The sequence below is a fragment of the Nipponia nippon genome, unplaced genomic scaffold (genome assembly GCF_047370975.1).
Source record: "Nipponia nippon isolate SJK-2023a ecotype South Korea unplaced genomic scaffold, ASM4737097v1 scaffold_1, whole genome shotgun sequence".
Classification (NCBI taxonomy): domain Eukaryota; kingdom Metazoa; phylum Chordata; class Aves; order Pelecaniformes; family Threskiornithidae; genus Nipponia; species Nipponia nippon.
The window spans coordinates 14555123-14574714 of NW_028262290.1; the positions used below are offsets into that span (position 1 = coordinate 14555123).

At 37.8% G+C, this 19592-nt stretch overlaps 1 protein-coding gene across 7 annotated transcripts in view; it reads right to left on the bottom strand.

Moving 5' to 3' along the window:
* The window catches only part of COL14A1 (collagen type XIV alpha 1 chain), a 129868-nt gene that overhangs the window by 58493 nt on the left and 51783 nt on the right, over nt 1-19592 (bottom strand). For 5 of the 7 annotated variants that reach the window (XM_087747000.1, XM_087746982.1, XM_087746988.1 and 2 more), the window contains 11 exons: nt 19021-19150; nt 15693-15832; nt 14051-14177; nt 12828-12967; nt 9659-9791; nt 8430-8501; nt 7453-7604; nt 3758-3887; nt 2592-2714; nt 1045-1194; nt 268-384 (listed from right to left, as the gene is read on the bottom strand). In XM_087747000.1, the coding sequence (XP_087603126.1) occupies nt 268-384; nt 1045-1194; nt 2592-2714; nt 3758-3887; nt 7453-7604; nt 8430-8501; nt 9659-9791; nt 12828-12967; nt 14051-14177; nt 15693-15832; nt 19021-19150 (1414 nt within the window). The remainder of the gene's footprint in view (nt 1-267; nt 385-1044; nt 1195-2591; nt 2715-3757; nt 3888-7452; nt 7605-8429; nt 8502-9658; nt 9792-12827; nt 12968-14050; nt 14178-15692; nt 15833-19020; nt 19151-19592) is intronic. The other 2 variants (XM_087747008.1, XM_087746995.1) reach the window with 1 other exon arrangement.

Below are 19592 nucleotides of genomic sequence, written 5' to 3' on the forward strand. Positions count from 1 at the left end.
GAAAACTCAGGTAGCGCCTACCTTCTACTGATAGACAAAACTCCCTCCCATGAAAAGGACAAATTATCAACATTTGTTTGATATAAAAGGACAGGAATGCTACTTCTACTCCTGAAACTTTCAGTGTGTACACAACTCTCTTCTGTCCATCATTTCCAGTATTTCAGGAGTCAGTCTACAGGTCTGACTGCATACAATTTCTTAACTTATACAATTCAATTCTCTGGGTTAGGCTGTAGCTGCATATTGAATGATTTAGTAACTTACCCACAAGCGATTCTATAACTACCCTATATGCAGTAGCATGTCTGTGAAGCTGCCACTGAGCACAGAGACTAGTCATGCGGACTTGATAGGAATCCAAATCTGTCACACCCAGGTACACTGAAAATTTAATACCAAAAAATTAGATTTACACCTCTAATATGACATACAAGAAAAAATGACAAAAGAATCATAGTGAAACACTTGTGCCAATTCATTTTTAACAAATAATTTCAAAAGCTGCTTAAAAAATGATGTCAAGAAAATCCAAAACAGGAAGGAAAAAAAAAAAAGTGAATCTTTAGACCAAAAGTTTGGAACTTAGGTCAATTTAGTTAAGACTAAATAACGAACACTCCTAAAAATTCAGTTACTACAAATAAGTATAAAAATATCGTTGTAACAGCAATATTTCTGTCCAAATCTAATTTAAAATTGAGCTTTAGATAAATAAAGACTAAATCATATTATATATATGGAGCTAGAAAAAAAAGACTAAATAGACTTTCCATTAAGGAGATTTATATTTACTACCAGGCAAATATGTTTGGCTGATAAATAACAACATCTGCTTTATGACCTCTGTCTTGCTAACGTCCAGCGGATTATTTTAAAGCCTGATATAGTCTTGATAAAAAAAGAGACTTTCATTTCAGGAAAACAATTTGCACACAACTGAGAAAGTCTTCCTCGTGAAAATTTATTCAGGGAGCTGCACAAAGCCATAGTTATAGCGAAAAACAGCCTGTAGAGATCTGAACAGCATGAAATCATTCTTACAGGTTTTGGCTACGCCTGTTAGGGCATCACTGAAGCCTGTTGAGTACGAAGCAAATACTTTAACACTGTACTCTGTTCCACTGAAGAGATTTAGAATGAGAATAGTATTGATATCATCCCCTACAAAGGTCTCCAACGCAGGACCAGGAACTGCAAAAAACAAAATAAATTAGAAAATCATTTTCATCCATTGAATTAGCAGGTAGTTAAAACAAATCTTAAGACACATCCAACATTACATGTGCTCCTAAAGTTTTTGCTGGTTTTTTTTTTACCATACACAAAAACAAAGACACTCTGCTCAGTCCTTGCATGGATAGAAGCCACAACACACTTGGGAAATTCAGCAGTGGGATTCATTAGGGCAGGGCTAGACACTGGCATCTGTTAAGACCCTTTTGTTCTGCTTCAGTGACTTACTACTGCCCTAAATAGGCAGCCAAAGATCTCTTCAGTTTGATAGTGTGCCAGGACCAACAGGGGGGGACAGCAGATGCTAGCCAGCAATACAGTCCCTAAGGGGTTCTTATACAACAGCATTATTTAACACTGTGCAAAAATGATAATGAAAATAGAAAAGAATAAAACTCCCAAATCAGAACTGCAAACAGCTCCTTTGTCACCTCTCTTAGTTGTTCTGGATAGATTTCAGAAACCAGGCAACAGTATTGTCTTTGAACAGCATTTTAGTCCCTTAATGGTCACACATTTGTGTTTCACTCTCAATAGAGGAACATGTTTTTCTAAAGAAATTTGCCTTGTCTAGCCGCAATGAGCAGGTGGGCAAAGGATGCAGCACGGACAAAATGGGCAATGAATAAAATGTCCAGTATCTGGGATGTGTAGAGCGGGAGTAAAAGTCAAGGAAACTCAAACTTTGTTTGTATTGTGAGGAGAAGGAAGTTGAAGAACAGGAGAACACAGAAGAGAGGAACAGGAAGAGAGCAAAGGTAGTCTCTGAAATAAATAGAAAGAGTCATGGTAAAGCGACATAAAAGAACAGACTGAAAGAGTTGCGTTTCATGAGCCTTAGGATGGGAAGTCTAAGGAGCAATCTTACTGCTGCTTACACCTACCTATTGGGAGGGGGTAGAGAAGACAGAGACAGAATCGCTTCTGAGGCAAACAGGATGATAGTAAGAGAAAACAGACAAAATTTGCAACATGGGAAATTTTGATTAGATATTAGGAAAGACGATTTCACGGTGAGGGTAGTCAAAAGCTGGAACAGATGCCTAGAGAGGTTTTGAAATCTCCATCCTTGGAGATATTACAAACTCGGCTGAACAAGGTCCAGCGAAACCTGTTCCAAGCTGGCCCTGTTTTGATCAGGGAGTTGGACCAGATGATCTCCAGAGATCCCTTCCAACCTGCATCATTCTGTGACTATGAAACTTTCATATTCAAAACCTGAGACACCTAAGTTGATAGCACTTTCAAGGCTGTAACTGCAACTGTTAGATTTAAATACAAAATTCAGAAAAAGATGATGTTAAGACACTGTACAGTGAAAAACAAATGACAAAAAAACCAGTTTAAAAACTCACTGTTGATAGGTTTGTAGACAATCCTGTAACCCATTGTTGGTGATGGCGGGGCATCCCAACTGATACGCAATCTGTTGTACCACTCATCTGAGACACGTAAATTTCTAGGAGCAGACAGGGGTACTAAAAGGAAACCAAACTGAGCTTTTACAAGTTTATCTCATACAAGCACATGCATAAAACTCAAGACATGCACATGAAAATAGTGCGATACCCAGTAATTTACAGGTAAAATTGCCAGGATGAAAGCCTTTAATCAAGTTCAGCCTTGGCATTATGTCAGGGAATTAAGGTTGGCATATTTAAGAAAGTTATACCAACTTATACCAAGGATTAATTACGGACTTTGTTCAACAAACAATGAATCGTCAAATTAATTCCCAACTTTGTCCTTACATTGTTTTAAAAACCTAAGACAATTCAGAGATAATTATCTTTTATTTACACAGTTTCTTTCAATCCAAGCGCACTAAAGTTTTTAATGTATAAATCATGCTCTTGTGAACACTTAATGCTTTCAAACGGAATGCTTTTACAAGTGATTTAAGTATCTGCACAAATAGCACTTCAATTTAGGTAGAAAATATGTAAATTAGGAGAATAATTCAAAAAAATTACACTATCATGACTAGCAGTGAACAATGAGATGATTTTTTATCAATATACAGTACTGAGGGAACTTAAGCTACAGCTGAGTAATCTTTTGGTACTTGGTCAAAACTCTAGAGATAATGCAATCACTTTTATAAAAAGTTCAGCAGCATTTCTAATGACCTTTAGGAAGTAATGATCTCACACAAAAGAAAATCCAACAGTACAATGGTTGGTTTGATACTATCCCAGCAGGCATTGTTTACTTTATTTTCTGCATTACTTAGCTTGTCCTTGGTGGTCTATCTGTCAAGGACTTACCAGCTTTATTACTCAACAAGTTTCTGCAAACTCACAGTATTTGAACATAAAATGCAATTTGTCAATTAGAAGCAACCCATTGTTTATAAATCAATGAACTGAGATTAATATAAAGCTTGAGTCATATAAGTCATGCAAAATAAGCCCACATTTATACTAAAATATATTACTACAGCCAAGGAAAAAAAAGCCAAAAGAGTAAGCCTTTCTTCATGCATATCCTGGTCAAAGACAAGCAGAAACTTTGTACTTACGAGTTTTGCCAGGAGCTGAGACACTGACTCCTTCCCCATCAGAATAGATGGGAGTGATGGTAACTTTATATTCTGTATCAGACAGCAGAGGCTGAAGCAGAAGAGTGTTTTGTCTCCCAGGCACCATTACCTGGATGGTCAGAAAAACAGAAACAATCAAGCTTAATGAGTAAGGCCAAAACCTTTTTATATCTTACATGATCTCTGACACCACTTTCCACTAGTATTGCTGTATAGCTTGCATTTTTAAATATTTCTGATGCTCTATGGTAAAATAACATAATTAAATTATCCACCCTTTTAACAGATCTACTAGTCATACCTGAGTAAAATAAAAAGGAGAATGTGCCTGTGGGATAACACAGTTTTATATTAAACCTATGAACCGCTATAGCTCCATTAACCACTGGTACTATATGGATGGTTAGTACTTAAACAATTTTACTGTACAGACAAAATAAATCCTCCAATTGTATTTATTCTTGACATGAATATGATCGTCCAAAGCTATGCCCATTAATAAAGGTTGATTGTTATGTTCTTTGGGGACAGAAAATCCTCTTTCCCTGGGAGGAAGGAAAATTCAAGAGATCGGGAAGCACAAACTGAGCAAGCAAGAATAAAACATGTTTGTCCCGTCTGCATCTAGTCTGGGGACAAGAAAATGAAGGTAGCTATTTAGGAGAAGAAGTAGGAGTACATCCCACAAATAGCAGCAGATCCCAAACTGCCATGAAACCTGGAAGATCTGCAGCAGAAGTCCAACCAGGCAATTTGGTGGAAGTAGAGAAGCTGTAGAAATCCCTCCAGGCAGTTTTGGGTGTGCTAGAGCAAATGTTTCAAACCGCTGAATTAAGCACTGCTTCTTTTAATACAGTACAAGGTTTCCCCATAAGCAGCTATTTCTGAAACTCTTCAATAGATTACTATATTTTAGCCAGAGCCCCAAATACTAGTATCACAACAGTGGTGGCAGAGGTGCCCAAGTAAAGCCTTGCAATCTTTTATCTTGTCAGTAAAATTTTAATCTCAGAGAGCCTCCAAAGCCTGAATGGGAGCTACCTAGCACATGGAGTGGACACGGTAAAAAGAGAAACCGATCCTATGTTTCCTGCACCAAACTTATGCTCTGAAGTGATGTTGTTGGAAGCAACAGTTTCAATGTCCAACCTGGTGGTTTGGACCCTCCCTGGCCCATGTACATTGTGGGAATCTATCATAGAATCATAGAATCGTCAAGGTTGGAAAAGACCCTTAAGATCATCGAGTCCAACCGTTAACCTAGCACTGCCAAGCAGTCACCTCAGCCAGCAACCGCACATATCTGGCAAGAAGTTGAGAGACCTATAAGCCCTTTAAACTCAAGGGGAAAAAGTAGAAACTGAGCCTAAAAGTGTTTTGCTCTTTCAAAGAAGACTGATGCATATGATGATGGCAGAGCAAACACTTTCTGAAGCATATACTCAGACAAGAAAGCTCTCACCAGTTTTAATGCTCCAGGATACATTCAAGCTACTTCTAATTTTGGCAAGTGATACAAAGAGGGAAATTAATCTAGTACACCTAGGTGTTGAGACTTGTCAAAAAAGTACTTCATTCATTGATCAAAACTGGACAAAACCATCTAAATAGATGTGCATGAAAGATTTCCATGCTAAATTCTTCCATACATATACTCAAAACACACAAACCAAGTTTCTGAAAAAAAAGCAACCAACTTTTTTTGTTTTTTAGGAGAGGGGATGCAAGCATTGAGAACTCTCTCTTTTCCACATGTGCACATCAGAGATCTACAGAACAATACGGTTTTCAGCAGTGAGAAACATTCTTGGCTTTAAGGAAGAAAAAAAATGTGATCCTTCCAGTATATACAGCATACCCAAGAACATACATGGAATTTAGGGCTTGACTCTTCTGTAGTGAAAAGCATTCTATTACTTTTTCTAGTCCCTGATTTTCAGCCAATTGCATCAAGGATTAGAAAGCTTCTTAATATTTTTACGGAAAGGGAGGAGTAACTGAAATTTATATCACTGAAATCAGAGCCAAAAAACTTAAGCATCCACCACAGAATTGTCCTGCTATAGTATATTTAAGCCCAAATTCCACAAAGCTTTTGAGTGCTGCTTAAGAAATGTACTTAAATGTATAAATACTCTCCTAAAAATTGAATGTCTGCATCGTTTTATTGACATCTGTGTTGCACCTCTCAGGTGCTTGAAGCCACATGATAAAATACTTTCCTTCTGTTTAAAATGTGCTGAATTTTAAGTATAAACTTACATCATTCCTTATTCAGTAAAGTATTTATGCACGTGATTAATTTCAAAGATGAAACGTGGTTAATCTGCTTGCTGAATTGTGACCAAAGATAATAAGACTTGAGAGAGTTCTTAAAATTAAATAATTTGCGGGAGTAGAGCCAAGAAACCTACCTAATCTTACAATTTTATAATTTTCTTTAATAAGCTTTTGAGTCAAATCTAATATCCTTCTGATAGCCAGAATCTGAATACCTTTCCTACAATTTTAATTTCCTTTTAAAATAATAGTTGTTGAACACTAAAACAGAACTACATTTATATCACCCAACTGAATTTGATTAAGCTTCCCAGAGCTGAAACAGTAAATCTGAGATCTGAATTTCAGAAACTTTGTGTTGTTGTCAGAAGAACAGCACAGTTTGTGCCATTATGCTGTGCAAGTTTGCCACTGTATTATATACTATATTATCATATAGTCAAGGCAAATTCACAAAGCACATTTTCCAGTCCAAAAGGAAACCACTACATTGAAAGTTCATTTTCAGACTATAGTTGAAAGAGATGGCTAAAAAGTAATTTTCTACCAAGGTCTCATAAAAGGTGAATGAAACTAAAATGAAAAAAAGACTGATAGTTGTCTAGGAAAAATATATTGAACTAATTCCTTTTAATATTTTTTATTGATATAGTCTGATATAGGGCTTAAAATGTCAGACGCTAGACATCAAAAAGAATATCCCATATTTTCAATATAACTGTTCTATGAGCAGAAGTGAGTCACGTGACAGAAGGAGGATGACATGGGGAATATTTTTTCATTCTGAGCTATTTACTAAGAAAATAACCTTGAACTATACAATTTAATCTCTTAAACATACCTACATAGGTCTAGCTCAAAATTTTATAGCTTAGTTTTTGTGGAAACCAAGCACCATAATAGTAAGATTTCCCCAATTAAAAAAAAAAAAAAAAAAAAAAAAAAGCACTTGGCCTCCCAGAATTCTGAAATTATCTCAAAAATTGTGAAATTTTAAAAATAATAGAGTTAGGGCTTCTTTTTTTTATTATTTGCTACACACACAAAAGAGTACATGTAGTACTCTTCATTCCTTCAAATATTGTCCAAAATCTTGATCACCAGAAACTTTTTTTGTGTAAGACAATTTTAATTTTGATCATTACATGGTATTAGAAAAATAACAAATAGTCACACATCTGTGTGACTGGGTCTTGATCTTACATTTGACTGTTGTTGCCTGCAGTGCAGCAGGTGCTATATGATTAAAACTTTGAAGTTCAATCTCACAGTAATGTCAAACATGGATCTTTTACTAATTGCAACAGGAGCATCATATAAGGAGAGACCATGCCTTAGCAATTATTAAACAAACTTTTCAAGTTTATGAAGCCATTCACAAAACCCATACAGACCATTCTTACCGCTTCCTCAGCACGGTCACCTTTCGCAGTGAGATAGGTCACTCTGAACTGCTGAACATTATAATCTGAAATGTCCCATATCACCCTCAGACTTGAGGTTGTCTCATCATCTATAACAAGGTTTCTGATTCCTGTTCGAAAAACTAAAGCCAAAAATATTTAATTACTATTTTCTCAACTCTGTTTTTAGATTTAAAATTGTGCTAAATATCACCAAATAGCTGCAAGCTCTACTGGTCACGGTCGGTCTGCAGAGCCATGGTGGGGCAAACCCAGATAGTTCAGTCATACTTCGGCGTAATAACCTACAAACTTTAACCATTTACTAAAATAATAGTTATCCTATACTGCCATTAACATATATTACCCCATCTGCTTTGTTTATATTACTTGGCTTATGGAGCTTTAGAATAATCAAAACTCCACAGCAGCTACAATGGTACAGAAGAGAAATAATCCAGAACTGTTGTGCCTTAAAAGTCAGTTTTCTAATTCCAGGGAAAACAAACAGAACACTCAAAACTAAACAAAATTCTGAAGAGTTTCCAAGCTCATGTTTATAAAGGGAAAGAGAAAACAGAGCTGAATTTTCCAAATTAGTCTCTGTATTTCTACGTAATATCTATCGCTGGTATCATTCAGAGTCCCTACGCTGCGTTATAGGTTGGCTCCTCATCCACACATGGCACGTGCAGGAAGCTGGCCACGCGTGGAAGGAGCAGGAGCATGAAGAAGCGCACGCATGCAGGAGCGCGATAATGTGCACCTTTCACCGGTGATGTCCCTTGCCTGGGGCCTACACCTCCACCAGACCTACCATGGCAGTGTGCTGACTGCATGGACCATCAGGAACTGGGGTTATCAGCTCAGTAATATCACAGCTGTCTGCCCCTACATCTGGGTGTGCTTGCGGGGAGCCTTAGCTCTTTGCGTTCAGCATTTAAACTGTTGACATTTGCTCTGTTTACCTGCTGTGGTGGGCTTAGAAGTTGTGGTACTGGTAGTAGTCACCGTGGTTGGTATTGTGGTAGTCCTTGCAACTGAAAAACAATACTCAGCTCACTAACGATTCAACAAGACATGGAAGTCGCAGTGTTTATCTTTTATTTCTAACTATGACAAATGAAACTATGTGCTCACACCTACAAGTATCCCACACACTTCAGGCATTTCAGAGACTACAAGGGAACTATTCATCTACTTTACTTTAGGCACATATATTTGCAGGATTAGCACTTAGATCTACAGATAAGACATAATTATAAACTGTACAATTAAATAAGAACACATATAGTTTCCCACATTTCTGGCTGAACTATGCATAATGACTTCCACTTTGACCATTTGTTAAGGTTGTCAAATTAATTAAACTGAAAGCTTTTTAAGGGTGCTTCATTTCTGTCCATGTGAAAAACAGAAAGTACGCTCAGCAACACTAGGCAGCATCAGCATCATTTGGATGGGTAGGGGCTTCTTGTCTTAATAGAAGATTCAAGATTAAGCCTGCAATTAAACTAAGAATGAAATAAACTTTTGAATTTACACATGAAAAATATAGTTGTTTACTTAACCAAGTCACTATCCATAAGAAGAGAACGGACAGAGCAATCTACCTCAAATGTTAGCCACTGTTTCAATTATAAACTATAAAATACACTGTATGTGACTTTCAAGTTTTATCTTTGTTACTTCCATGTTAATGTCACAGGATGCCTGTGTAAGCTTTCTGGCCCACTATTTCAGCCAAGAGTGAATTCACCTCTAGTGAGTATAAATTACATAAATAAGAAAGAAAAGGGTATACTGCAAATGCCAAGCATCTTAAATGAAATTCTTGTAAATTATTTAATTCAAGACATTTAACCCACCCCAAAATCTAATATATCTTCTCCTAAGGAACCCTGTTCAAAGACTGAATATTGAAATGTAGGATGGAAGAATATCTACCCAGATCCAACGGTTATTAATACCACAGCTCAGATAGGCAGCCAAACCATCATTTTGATTCAATGCCATCTACCACATAATATTGAAAAAAAAGGCAAAAAATACAGTCATCAAAGCCCTGCTGCTAAACCACCACATTTTTCAATATTACAGCTACCCAAAGATGGGCTATATTTTAAATAGAAGATACATGCATTAAATTTAAGTCACGTAAACATCTCTAAAAATTACAATCAAGAGTTTGTCTTACATGTAACTCCAAGAACAGCAACAACTTCACTTTCACTTTCATCATCAAAAACTGCCAGCAAAGAAACTTCATATTCTGTGTTGGGCAACAAACCCTCAATAACATGACTGTCTGTGTCTCCATTTATGACAACCTAAGTAGCACAGCAAGATTAAAGAAAATCAGTTCTGCATTTGATTAATTTATATGAATTGACTGAAATGAAAGAAGGAAAATGGATTCTCCTTTAAAATAAATTAAATCTACACTCAGATCTGCCCAAAGAATTTATTAGCTATGTTGAAATAAAAAGTATCACAGACTACGTCTGGAAAAAAACACTGTAAAGAATACTTAAAATGTATTTATTATTTTGTGGCTAGTTTGATTATTCTAATGTGTACTCTTATACTTTCACCCACAGCTACTTAACTGCTAAAGCTGACCGTATGCATTTCATTTCAAAATCACTAAAATTCAAAACATTCATCAGTGAAAGCAACATAACAGGGTAGATTAACCTTCATTCATATTTCTCTCATTCAAGCACTCTTATGACAAATGTATTCAGCATCTCCACAGCCTTACAAAATGCTGTTTTTATACCAGAATTATAATCCAAGTTACGGTTCCACACATCTGAATGCAACTTGAAAGAACATTTGCTGCAGACTTGGGGATTAGGGGAGATGTGCTGATGAGAAGTTTGCTATATGGTGTGACGTTTCAAACAGCAATTTTCCTTATTTCTACCCATGACAGCAGCAGCAGATTCACAGATTCACAGCAGAATGCAAGGAGCCTGAGCAGTAATTCTGGTGAAATGGGCTGACTGGTTTGGGGAATAGTTTTTAGGTTACGCACACAGATACTACAATAAAACAACCCTTCTCTAGGATAACATTGGCAAGTTTTTAAAGGTGGCCACTGTATACACAGAATCAAAGTAAGACTTACAATGAAAATCAAACAACAGATATATGCTGCATAAAATCTACTACAGCAGTTAGCAGAAACAGTGAATCGCACTTTGTTCTTTTAATTACCACAGGAGATTTCCTGAGTTGGTCCTGGGGAAGAGGCACCCATAAAATAATCACAGACCTTCTGAACTCAGATACAGAAAACAAAAGCAGAAAGAAATGAGTTGGGGCCATGCCTTTTACAACTATCAAATAATGAATTAGGCACCCCACGCTGCACACTTTCTGGCACAGATTTTCTTGGGAAAATTTCAGAAACAAGCTTGAGTGAATCTAGCTGTATACTAAGTAGGTGTAAGTAATACCTTCCCTTCCAATTCCCCAGAGCCTCTAGTTGTATATCAGATCATTATAAAGTGTCTATACATAGTTACTATCTTACACATAACTTTGGCATACTTTCTGAAGCATAACTTCCATCACCCTCCGCTCCCTGCTAATTTAGCCCACAGAGAAGACCACAAAAAAAGAAGAACACAAAGTGCTGAACTTTCAAGTGGAGAGGACAAATAACAGAAGCAAGAATAGTAACAAGCGCATGAGTACAAGAGCACGCATTCTCTACTGTAACCTAGAAATAAAAGGTCACGCTTAAATTTATTCTGGCTCTTTAGCACTAAGGCCCCACTAAATGCTCCTCACCCATCAGCAGTGTGGATGAAGTGAGCCGAGAGGTGTGTAATTCTCACCAGCACCTCCTGACCCCACTCAGCTAATTGGCAAGTTGGGTCTTGGGAGAAAGAGAGAGGGAGTGCATGTCATTTCTCTGCATGACTGATCACTTAGCTGGGAAAGAAGCTTAAAGAGGCAACAGCCTGGAGGTATTGTGCTATCCTAGGCCTGACCCCATTAGAGAGGTCATGCAAGGAGAACAAGAAAGCAGCTCGGGTATTTTTAATATTTTAACATACTAAAATATTAGGGCCTCCAGCAGTTCTTAGTGAATACAATGAACAAGTGGAACCTTAACAGTTCAAATATTTCTTGATCATTTATTCTCACACTCAAAGAACACAGATATCATAAATCTTACTTAAAAATGCACATGGCTTAAAGGGATTCACTGACAGCTACTCACTAGAACTTAAGCAGAAACAAATCTGTTCAGCTACTGCAGGAGAAAATGCTAGCGGACAACCTGTGTCCACTCACTCATCTGCCAACTCCTTCTTTTCCCTGGTCACTCCTGTAATTTCCTTCTTTCTTGCCTGACTGCCTCTTGCTAGGTGAAAGGGAGAAAAGAGTCAGTCTAAGCTAAATTTACAGAAAAAATGCCACATAACCTAGGCTGGAACGACTGCTTTCTGCCCTGATGGATGAAAAAACGATGCATGAAACCTAGGGCCAAGTGGGAAATGTCATCTTCCCCACTGAGTTCTGCACCCAGCTAAACAGTTTGTGGATGTGGCCTCTCTTCACAGTTCTGATGCCAAGAGAACAAGATGTTTGAGAGAGTCATTAAAGACTGAGGAGTACAAAACAAGCCAAAAGAAAGAGTAAAGAAAGAAAGAAAGAAAGTGAAAGAGGAAAAGAAACAGACTACGAAAGAAGAAAATTTGGGAGAGAAAGTGTCTGTGTTTTTCTACTCGGAAAAAGAGAATAAAACAGGAAAAGCTAAAGAGATGAAAAATCATTTAAAAATTCAGACTGATGAAAATGGCACTATGGAGAAGACGCACAAGGGCCTAGAGCAAAAAGTACAGCATGAGGGGGAAAAAGAGAAAGAACTGTAAAGAGGAATAAAGGAACAATCTAATAAATTAACTATGTGTAAAATTTTCCTTTTGTAACATTACATCTAAGGCTTCACAGGCAATTTTACTGTGGCCAGCACATTACACAAATGTGGAGCTTTATGTGAGGATATCGCTGCTCTGGCTCAGCTACCGTCATCATCTTCACAGCAAAGTGCAGAACATGAACTTCTAAAAACTGAAGTAGCATCAAAGAGCAATGCTAGTTCTATGGCAGTCGGCACATTATATATTAGGTTCATTATCCACAAAAGATCTCTTCTTTCCTCACTTCCTCTTCAAAAACAAACTGCAATATGCATTTGATTTTGGTTTAGAGAGTTTTGCAATGAGGCAGATTTTTCTGTAAGTCAGTTGGCCATATTTAATTGGCAAAAGTTGCAGCATAGGTATCCTATGAAGAATGGAATTCTCTCTTCCGTTTCACACTCTCAGAAAGTCAAAGCAACTCACCTCCTCAGATTCCCCCCCATCCAAAGGAATCCATGCCAATCTGTAAAAAGCAATATCTGAGGAGGTGGGCTTCCAGCTGACCCTAAAACTATCTGTCGATGCTTCATCGATTTCCAAATGCTGGGGAGCTGGAACTCTTTCTGCAAAATATTATGCAAAAGAAAAGTGAGAGTAAATTATTCACTGAGACTTGCATAGATGGCAACGTCAAGCATGTACCATTTTACTTGGAGTTTGTTACAAAAAGTATAACATGGGAGGTAGATAACAAAGGCACTACAGATTCTTTGCACACTTATTTGTACTTAGGGAAGTGGTTTTGTAGTTGGGGGAGGGGAATATGCACAATACATGCTCTTTATCTATTCTAACTGGACAAGCCTCCTTGTCCTCTCTCCACTGAAGGAACTCCATGCAACCCTCACTCCCTCTCCTTTGCTCAGAGCTCTGTGCACCATCCTTTTTTCTTATCCTCTGCCTCAAAGCCAAGTCCCAGTCTCTTCTCCTTCCAGAGACTCATTGTGCATTTCCATTTGCAGTTTGCATGTAATTATCAACCTCTTGTTCCATACATGCATTTTCTCCTTCCTCTTCTACCTCATGTTTCTCTTTCCTCCCTCAAAGTCCTTCTCTTCCCATTGTTATGTTGAAAGCATTACTAAGTGTCATCAGCCATTTGTTTAATGGAGAACTACAGTTACAGAAACTGTAACTGTGCTAAACGGACCTACAGGAGCCTTAAATGTCTTATATTTTCTCCTTTTGGTGTTCCCGTTTCTTTGTATGTATATAAGGTTCTACCCTTTATTGCCTAGATAGTTCACTGGTTAGATGTATGATTCAAAACTCATCACACTTCAGCTGGAGAGACAAAAGCCATCATACTGAATGATGCTTCAGAAAGCTGGGGAGACAAATGCTTTACTAGCTAATTGGAATAAAAGATGCTTTAAAAAGGCTGATTGTGGAAAGACTTAAGAAATGAACCTTATTCACACAGATGTTTTCATGATGTCAAGAGATCACTCCCATGAGTAAGGATGCAATTGGCTCCATAATAAGGGAGCAAAGAAGCCGAAAACTGCAATGAAAATAACAGAAAGCATTCCACATATCTGAATTCACAACCAGAGACACTTGCTGTTACTGGTCTTACTTTCCAGTAAAGTAAGAGAGTATAAAAATTCTTCTTGGAAAGCCTTCAAAAGTTCAGCAATACTTACTTGTGGTAAAGCTGCCAGTAAGTGGCTCAGATTGTCCTTCATCATACAGGGAGAAAATAGCAACAGTATACTCTGTAAGGGATGTCAGACTTTTTAGAGTATGGGTTGAAACACGACCAACTTCCACCTAGAGAAAGAATAATTTGCAATAGATATTGATCATATACTTTATCAGTGTCTGACATTCTGCTGGGCAATAATGATAGAGAAAGAGAATGTCATGTAATTAGTAGAGAAAATCTCTGAAACCATGAACAAGTATTAATTCAGGGCCATAAAAGCTGACAAAATCAATTAACATAGACAAACTAGAGAAAAGGAAAATTTTGTTTATGAGAAGCTAGAGAAAAGGAGAATTCAACCTTAGTAAGCCTAATTCACTAGCTAACATACTGGCACTGCATGGTCAGGAACCCAGAAGGGGAAGCCACTTTTTGGGCTATTGAATCCAGCCCCTTATCATGGATAATCATTGCATTAACCATTATGTTTAACATTTGTCAAGAGAAAAGATGACAATTTCATCTGGTCTCTACCCAGGCTGCGGTTAACATGACTTTGTAGGGATATAAAACTCAAAGCTGTATAAACTGACAGTTTATCAGTCCAACTGTTCAGTGTCATGTTAGCTCAGCACCACAGGGGAAATGCTACTGATGCAAAGCAAACAAAAAAGTGCCACCTGCTCTTTAAACAGACATAAAGGAAAAGTTAAGAGGTAGATAAAAACCTGCTGAACAATTCACTCGCACTATAAAGTATATTACCACAAGCCTGAGATGTTCAAATACCATTGTGATGAGTACAGAGAGACACATTGTCTATATTAAGGGTAATCAACATGAAGAGGTCAAGTAATTTCTAATTTAAATTTTACAAGACCTAGCAGAAAGAAAAGACACAAAACATTGCATGGGTATGCTCTTTTCTAAATTCAGGGACAGTTTCTTTGGGTTTAATACAGATATTCCATCTTGTATGGATGAAAGGCCAGATATGTCCCAGAAGAAACATAATTACACATTACTACAATTAAAGACTTTTTTGAAGCCCTAAGTTATCCATGACAACTTATTTTATAAGGCATCTGGCCTGTTTTAATAATTGGACCTATTTACTGCAATTATTTTTTTAAAACTTTTTCTGTATTTTTTCAGATTTCTATTTCATATAATTCCGTCGCATTTTTCATGCTATCACAGAATTCATGCTGCTAAAAGCTATTATAAAGCACCTTTAGTAACAAGGCATAACTAAATATTGCATAAATGAATTACTAAATGCAAGAGTCTAAGTTAGAACATCTTGGTATCATCTCATCATTCTGTTCAAGCCAAATCCTGTTTCTAGGAAACAAGTATTCAATATATAATTAAAGCAATAAATGTTAAGAAAATGTGGCAAAGCCTTCAGATAGTCTTGTTGAATGAGCTTGAGTCCATGATGTACGATGTATTGAAAGACCTGTTATCTGGACTGAATCGAGAATAAATATTTCCATATCATACATTTAGTCAAGAACCTGCACCTACAAACCATTGTTCACTTGAGTAGTTTCCTTCAGTTTATGTGCGGCAGCACGTAACCTCTTCCTCAGGGAGGTCTGAGGTTGGTTAAGGGAAGGGAGATGCTAATAATTTACCTCATTGGTTTCTGTTCCATCTGTTTTAACATACATGATGCGATAGCCATTTACATTTTTGGAAGCAGGATCCCATGTTAGCTTTGCACTACTGTGTCCAACATCAGAAAATTTCAAGTTCACTGGTGGACTTAGAGGCACTTGAAAAGGAAAGAGAGAAAATCATGACAGTGATTCCAGGTTTTAGCTGTGAATTTTTTCATGTCTTGAAAATAAACAGCACATTTTCCATTCAAAAAGTTATATCACCAATATTTATATTAAAAGACCTAGATCAATAGAGCTACACAAGTACTAAAAGGCAGGTAAAGTGGCTCAGCTGTTTGCTGAAACAGAACTTTCAGTCTTGCTAAGTACACCTCAACTAATACTGAAAAAGAAAGAAATTACATTATTGTTCATAGCAGATATCATAGCAAGATCTAACCTACACAATACTTGCAATAAATTTGTGTTTGTATTTGTAAAGTAATTTAATTCAACTAGATCTTTATCCTATATGCATTTGTTTTCTATGACTATCCCAGCAAAATATTTCATGACAGTAGTATTTTGGCAAAAAAACATTCTGAATCCTGAAAGTCCCTGACATAAGGGTAAGTTTGTCCAAAAGCATACTAGCTCAGAAGATCTCCAAAGATGCTATTTTTTTTCACCTCTGCTTAACCTTTCCTCTTTTATTACACAAAGAAGCTGTTTCCTAACAGCAACTGCAGTTAAAGCCATATTTATATACTATATATTCCTTGACTGTCATGAGCTGAAGGAAAACGAGGTCGTGCAAGAGAGAGTCTCAGACTGTATCCGCTTTTCTTTCACGCCAGAGAAAGCAATTTGTGCTGTCTGTTACTCGCAGCAGTAAGTTCTGCATTAGCCCAACATCTGCTAATTTCCTCTGAATTGTGAAACCTTTCTCTATGCATCCTGCCTTCACACACACACTCATCACCAATCCATGTGGACGGATAAATATCAGCACTTCAGAAGCTGCCTCCCTCACACAAGAGCACATGGGAAAAAGCAAAAGATAAAAACCCCCTTATATTATGTGGGATCTTTAGTCGGGCCATTTATTGACTCAGAATCTGCAAGCAAACACCTAACCAGCTTAGGAACAGTCAAGTTAACTTGGCTATGAGGAAAGAGAAGACAGGAACATATTGGAATTGTATTAGATGGGTTTGCCACACTTTCTGGCACTCAATATGTTCCTCAGAGTCTAGTGAAGTCTATCACGTGCTGGCTTTCCCTTCTATTTTCTGTCAGTCGTGGAATGCACTTCATTTCACCATCCAGGCCATACCACAAAATGCTTCAGTCTCAGCTCTTTCCTTTCGGAACCAACCTCCTGACAACGTTGCTCTCAACCAGACAGGCAGTCCTGCTGCCAGAGTTACGTGACATTTACAGTGAGTCTTGGATAAATCCTGGCCCCAAAAAGAAACCCCACCACAGAATGAGCTTGCTGATCATGCCTCTGTTTGGCACAGAGAAAGGTTTTGCTACAGCAACTGAGACAATACAGTGTGTAGAATAATATTATTTACTAAATACAGAATACCAGATACTACACATAATACTACTGCAAAATAGGCAGATCACTCTCCAGGCAGATATATGCTCCAGGAAAAAAAATATGAGGTAGCCTATTCATTAGTTGGAAGCCAGAAATAATCACACTGAAAAAAAAAAAAAAAGTAGCTTAAATCTGAATCAGGACAGGGAAGACAGTACCATTGAACACTGACCATGTGGGACAGGTGTGCTCATCAAGAGCTTGCTTTCCTCCCAGACTGCCCCACTGCCTGATCAATCAAAGCCTGTTAGAAGAGGGCTTATTTGAATAGCTGCATATGGAAGGTTGGAATCAATCTTCTTTCATATTACAGTGCTAAAGACCAGTCAGAGTTGGTTGCATTGAGTCACCCTAAAAATAAATGAAGGTTGCAGGGTAGTTAGGTGGGTTTTTTTTTTTATTCTGGTCTGGTAACAGCAGTGATGATGGGCTGACTAACATATGTTACTAGCTTCTGTGATCAAACACTGCAGTCATGAATCCTCAGCTTGTGCCAATGTATCTGGAATTTGCATGTGATCTTCCATCCAATGTGTTAGCCAGGTTTAGAGCTGTGCAGCCTCCAAGATCATACGACGTGAAGTGAATTCAAGCTGGCACAGTCATAAGCTACATAAACTACTGTTTAGGATAAATGAAAACCAGATATTGGGCAGATATCGACCAAAAGCTGAGGGGGGGCGGAGAAGGAGTAAGAGACAAAGAGAGGGAGAAAGGGACAGAGGGACAAAGAGCCAAAGATTTGATTCTCCAAGTGTTAAGAATCTCCTACTCTCATTTCAAGTCCACAAACATGCCCAGATTGCAGTAGTTTGCTATTGGTGCTTGTCTGTCTACAACTGTCCTCTCAGAGATGAGCCAGTTCAAACAGCATTCCTAGAGCTTCTTCCACCATTACTTGCTGACCTTACAAGCAATTGGTCTGGCCCTCCTTTTTCTTAGCACTCGCATGCCTGAACTTCTCTCACCTATTAAATGTAAGTCACTTGCACACTGGCTTACTCGCGCCAGGAGCACAAAACAAGAGGAAGCAATCACTCCACTGCTGGGAGCAATAGAGATGTCACTGAATACAGTCCCAGATATATCCCAGCAGCACAATCACTTATTTTCAATTCCTTTGTCTTCCAAATGCTGAGGCGAGGCTATTTAGAGAGCTGACATTCAGTGCTGTGTACAGTTAGCAGAGGACAGAATTTAGCTGGCAAAACTCTTGCTGCTTATTAAAAACACACCATCTATCATGAGTGCACAGGCGCGTTCCAACCCTTCGTTTACCAGATGTTAGGCAGCAGGGGTTGGACAGAAACCTTCTCTTTGCTTCTTTTCTGTCTGTACTACTACTGAGCCAGAGGAATGAACTTCTGCATCTGAGCAGGCTCCCACACACACCTGGTTCTCTGGCTACAGGAGGCTAAACAGAGCAGTCTCAATTTAGTTCTACGTGGTGACCTTCATTCAAGTTCAGAAAACTGTCAGTGATTCCACCAAGATCACCAGGGATATTGATAGCACCACTACCAACAAGAGAGAAGAGTTCACAATTCTATTCCAAAAACAAGCAGTTTTGTAGAAACTCACATCCTCAGCCTCTATAAATTAAGAATTCGCACTGAGAATCAAGTACAGTTAAGATCTTGCCCTACGGACTATTCAAATCAGATTTTAAAATTAGATGTGTGCTCTAATATGTGCAAAGACTATTCTGAAGTTTTATTAACACTGAAGTGAATATAGATATGTGCTACCTACATGTAGTTTCTTGTCCTGTAAGGGGATCACTAGCTTCTTCTCCAAACATGGCATAAACTGTGACTGTATATTCTGTGTTTGGCAATAGTCCATCCAGCTCAAGATCTGTTGAGGCCTCCCCAATTTTTATCTAAAAACACCACGAATAAAAAAAGACACATTATTTCCGAATTAGCTCACAATGGGAAAGAATACTATTTACATACTTGAAATTAGATATGTGACCAAATGCTCTGCCGAGCATTTGTCTGATACTGTGCCTGCAGTGTTTGGCCCAAGATTTTGGGATTTTGCACAATAATCAAAAGAACAAAATTGTCAAAAAGCCAAAAGCCAACATACAGGTAAGAGGACTTTAAAAGTAACTAGTCACATTAGCAATGACAAAATAGACCTCTCTAGAATGTGCAGCTACTAGATCTTTTCATTCCCAGCTACACCTTATTTCGTCTTTGGTCACAGGACTGAAATTTCATAGGAGAAATTGATTTCCGTGCACACTGACGTTCAGATTTGTTATTTAAGGTGTGTATCGTTTTCCTTCTCCACCTCTTCACTTAGAGCCACATGAA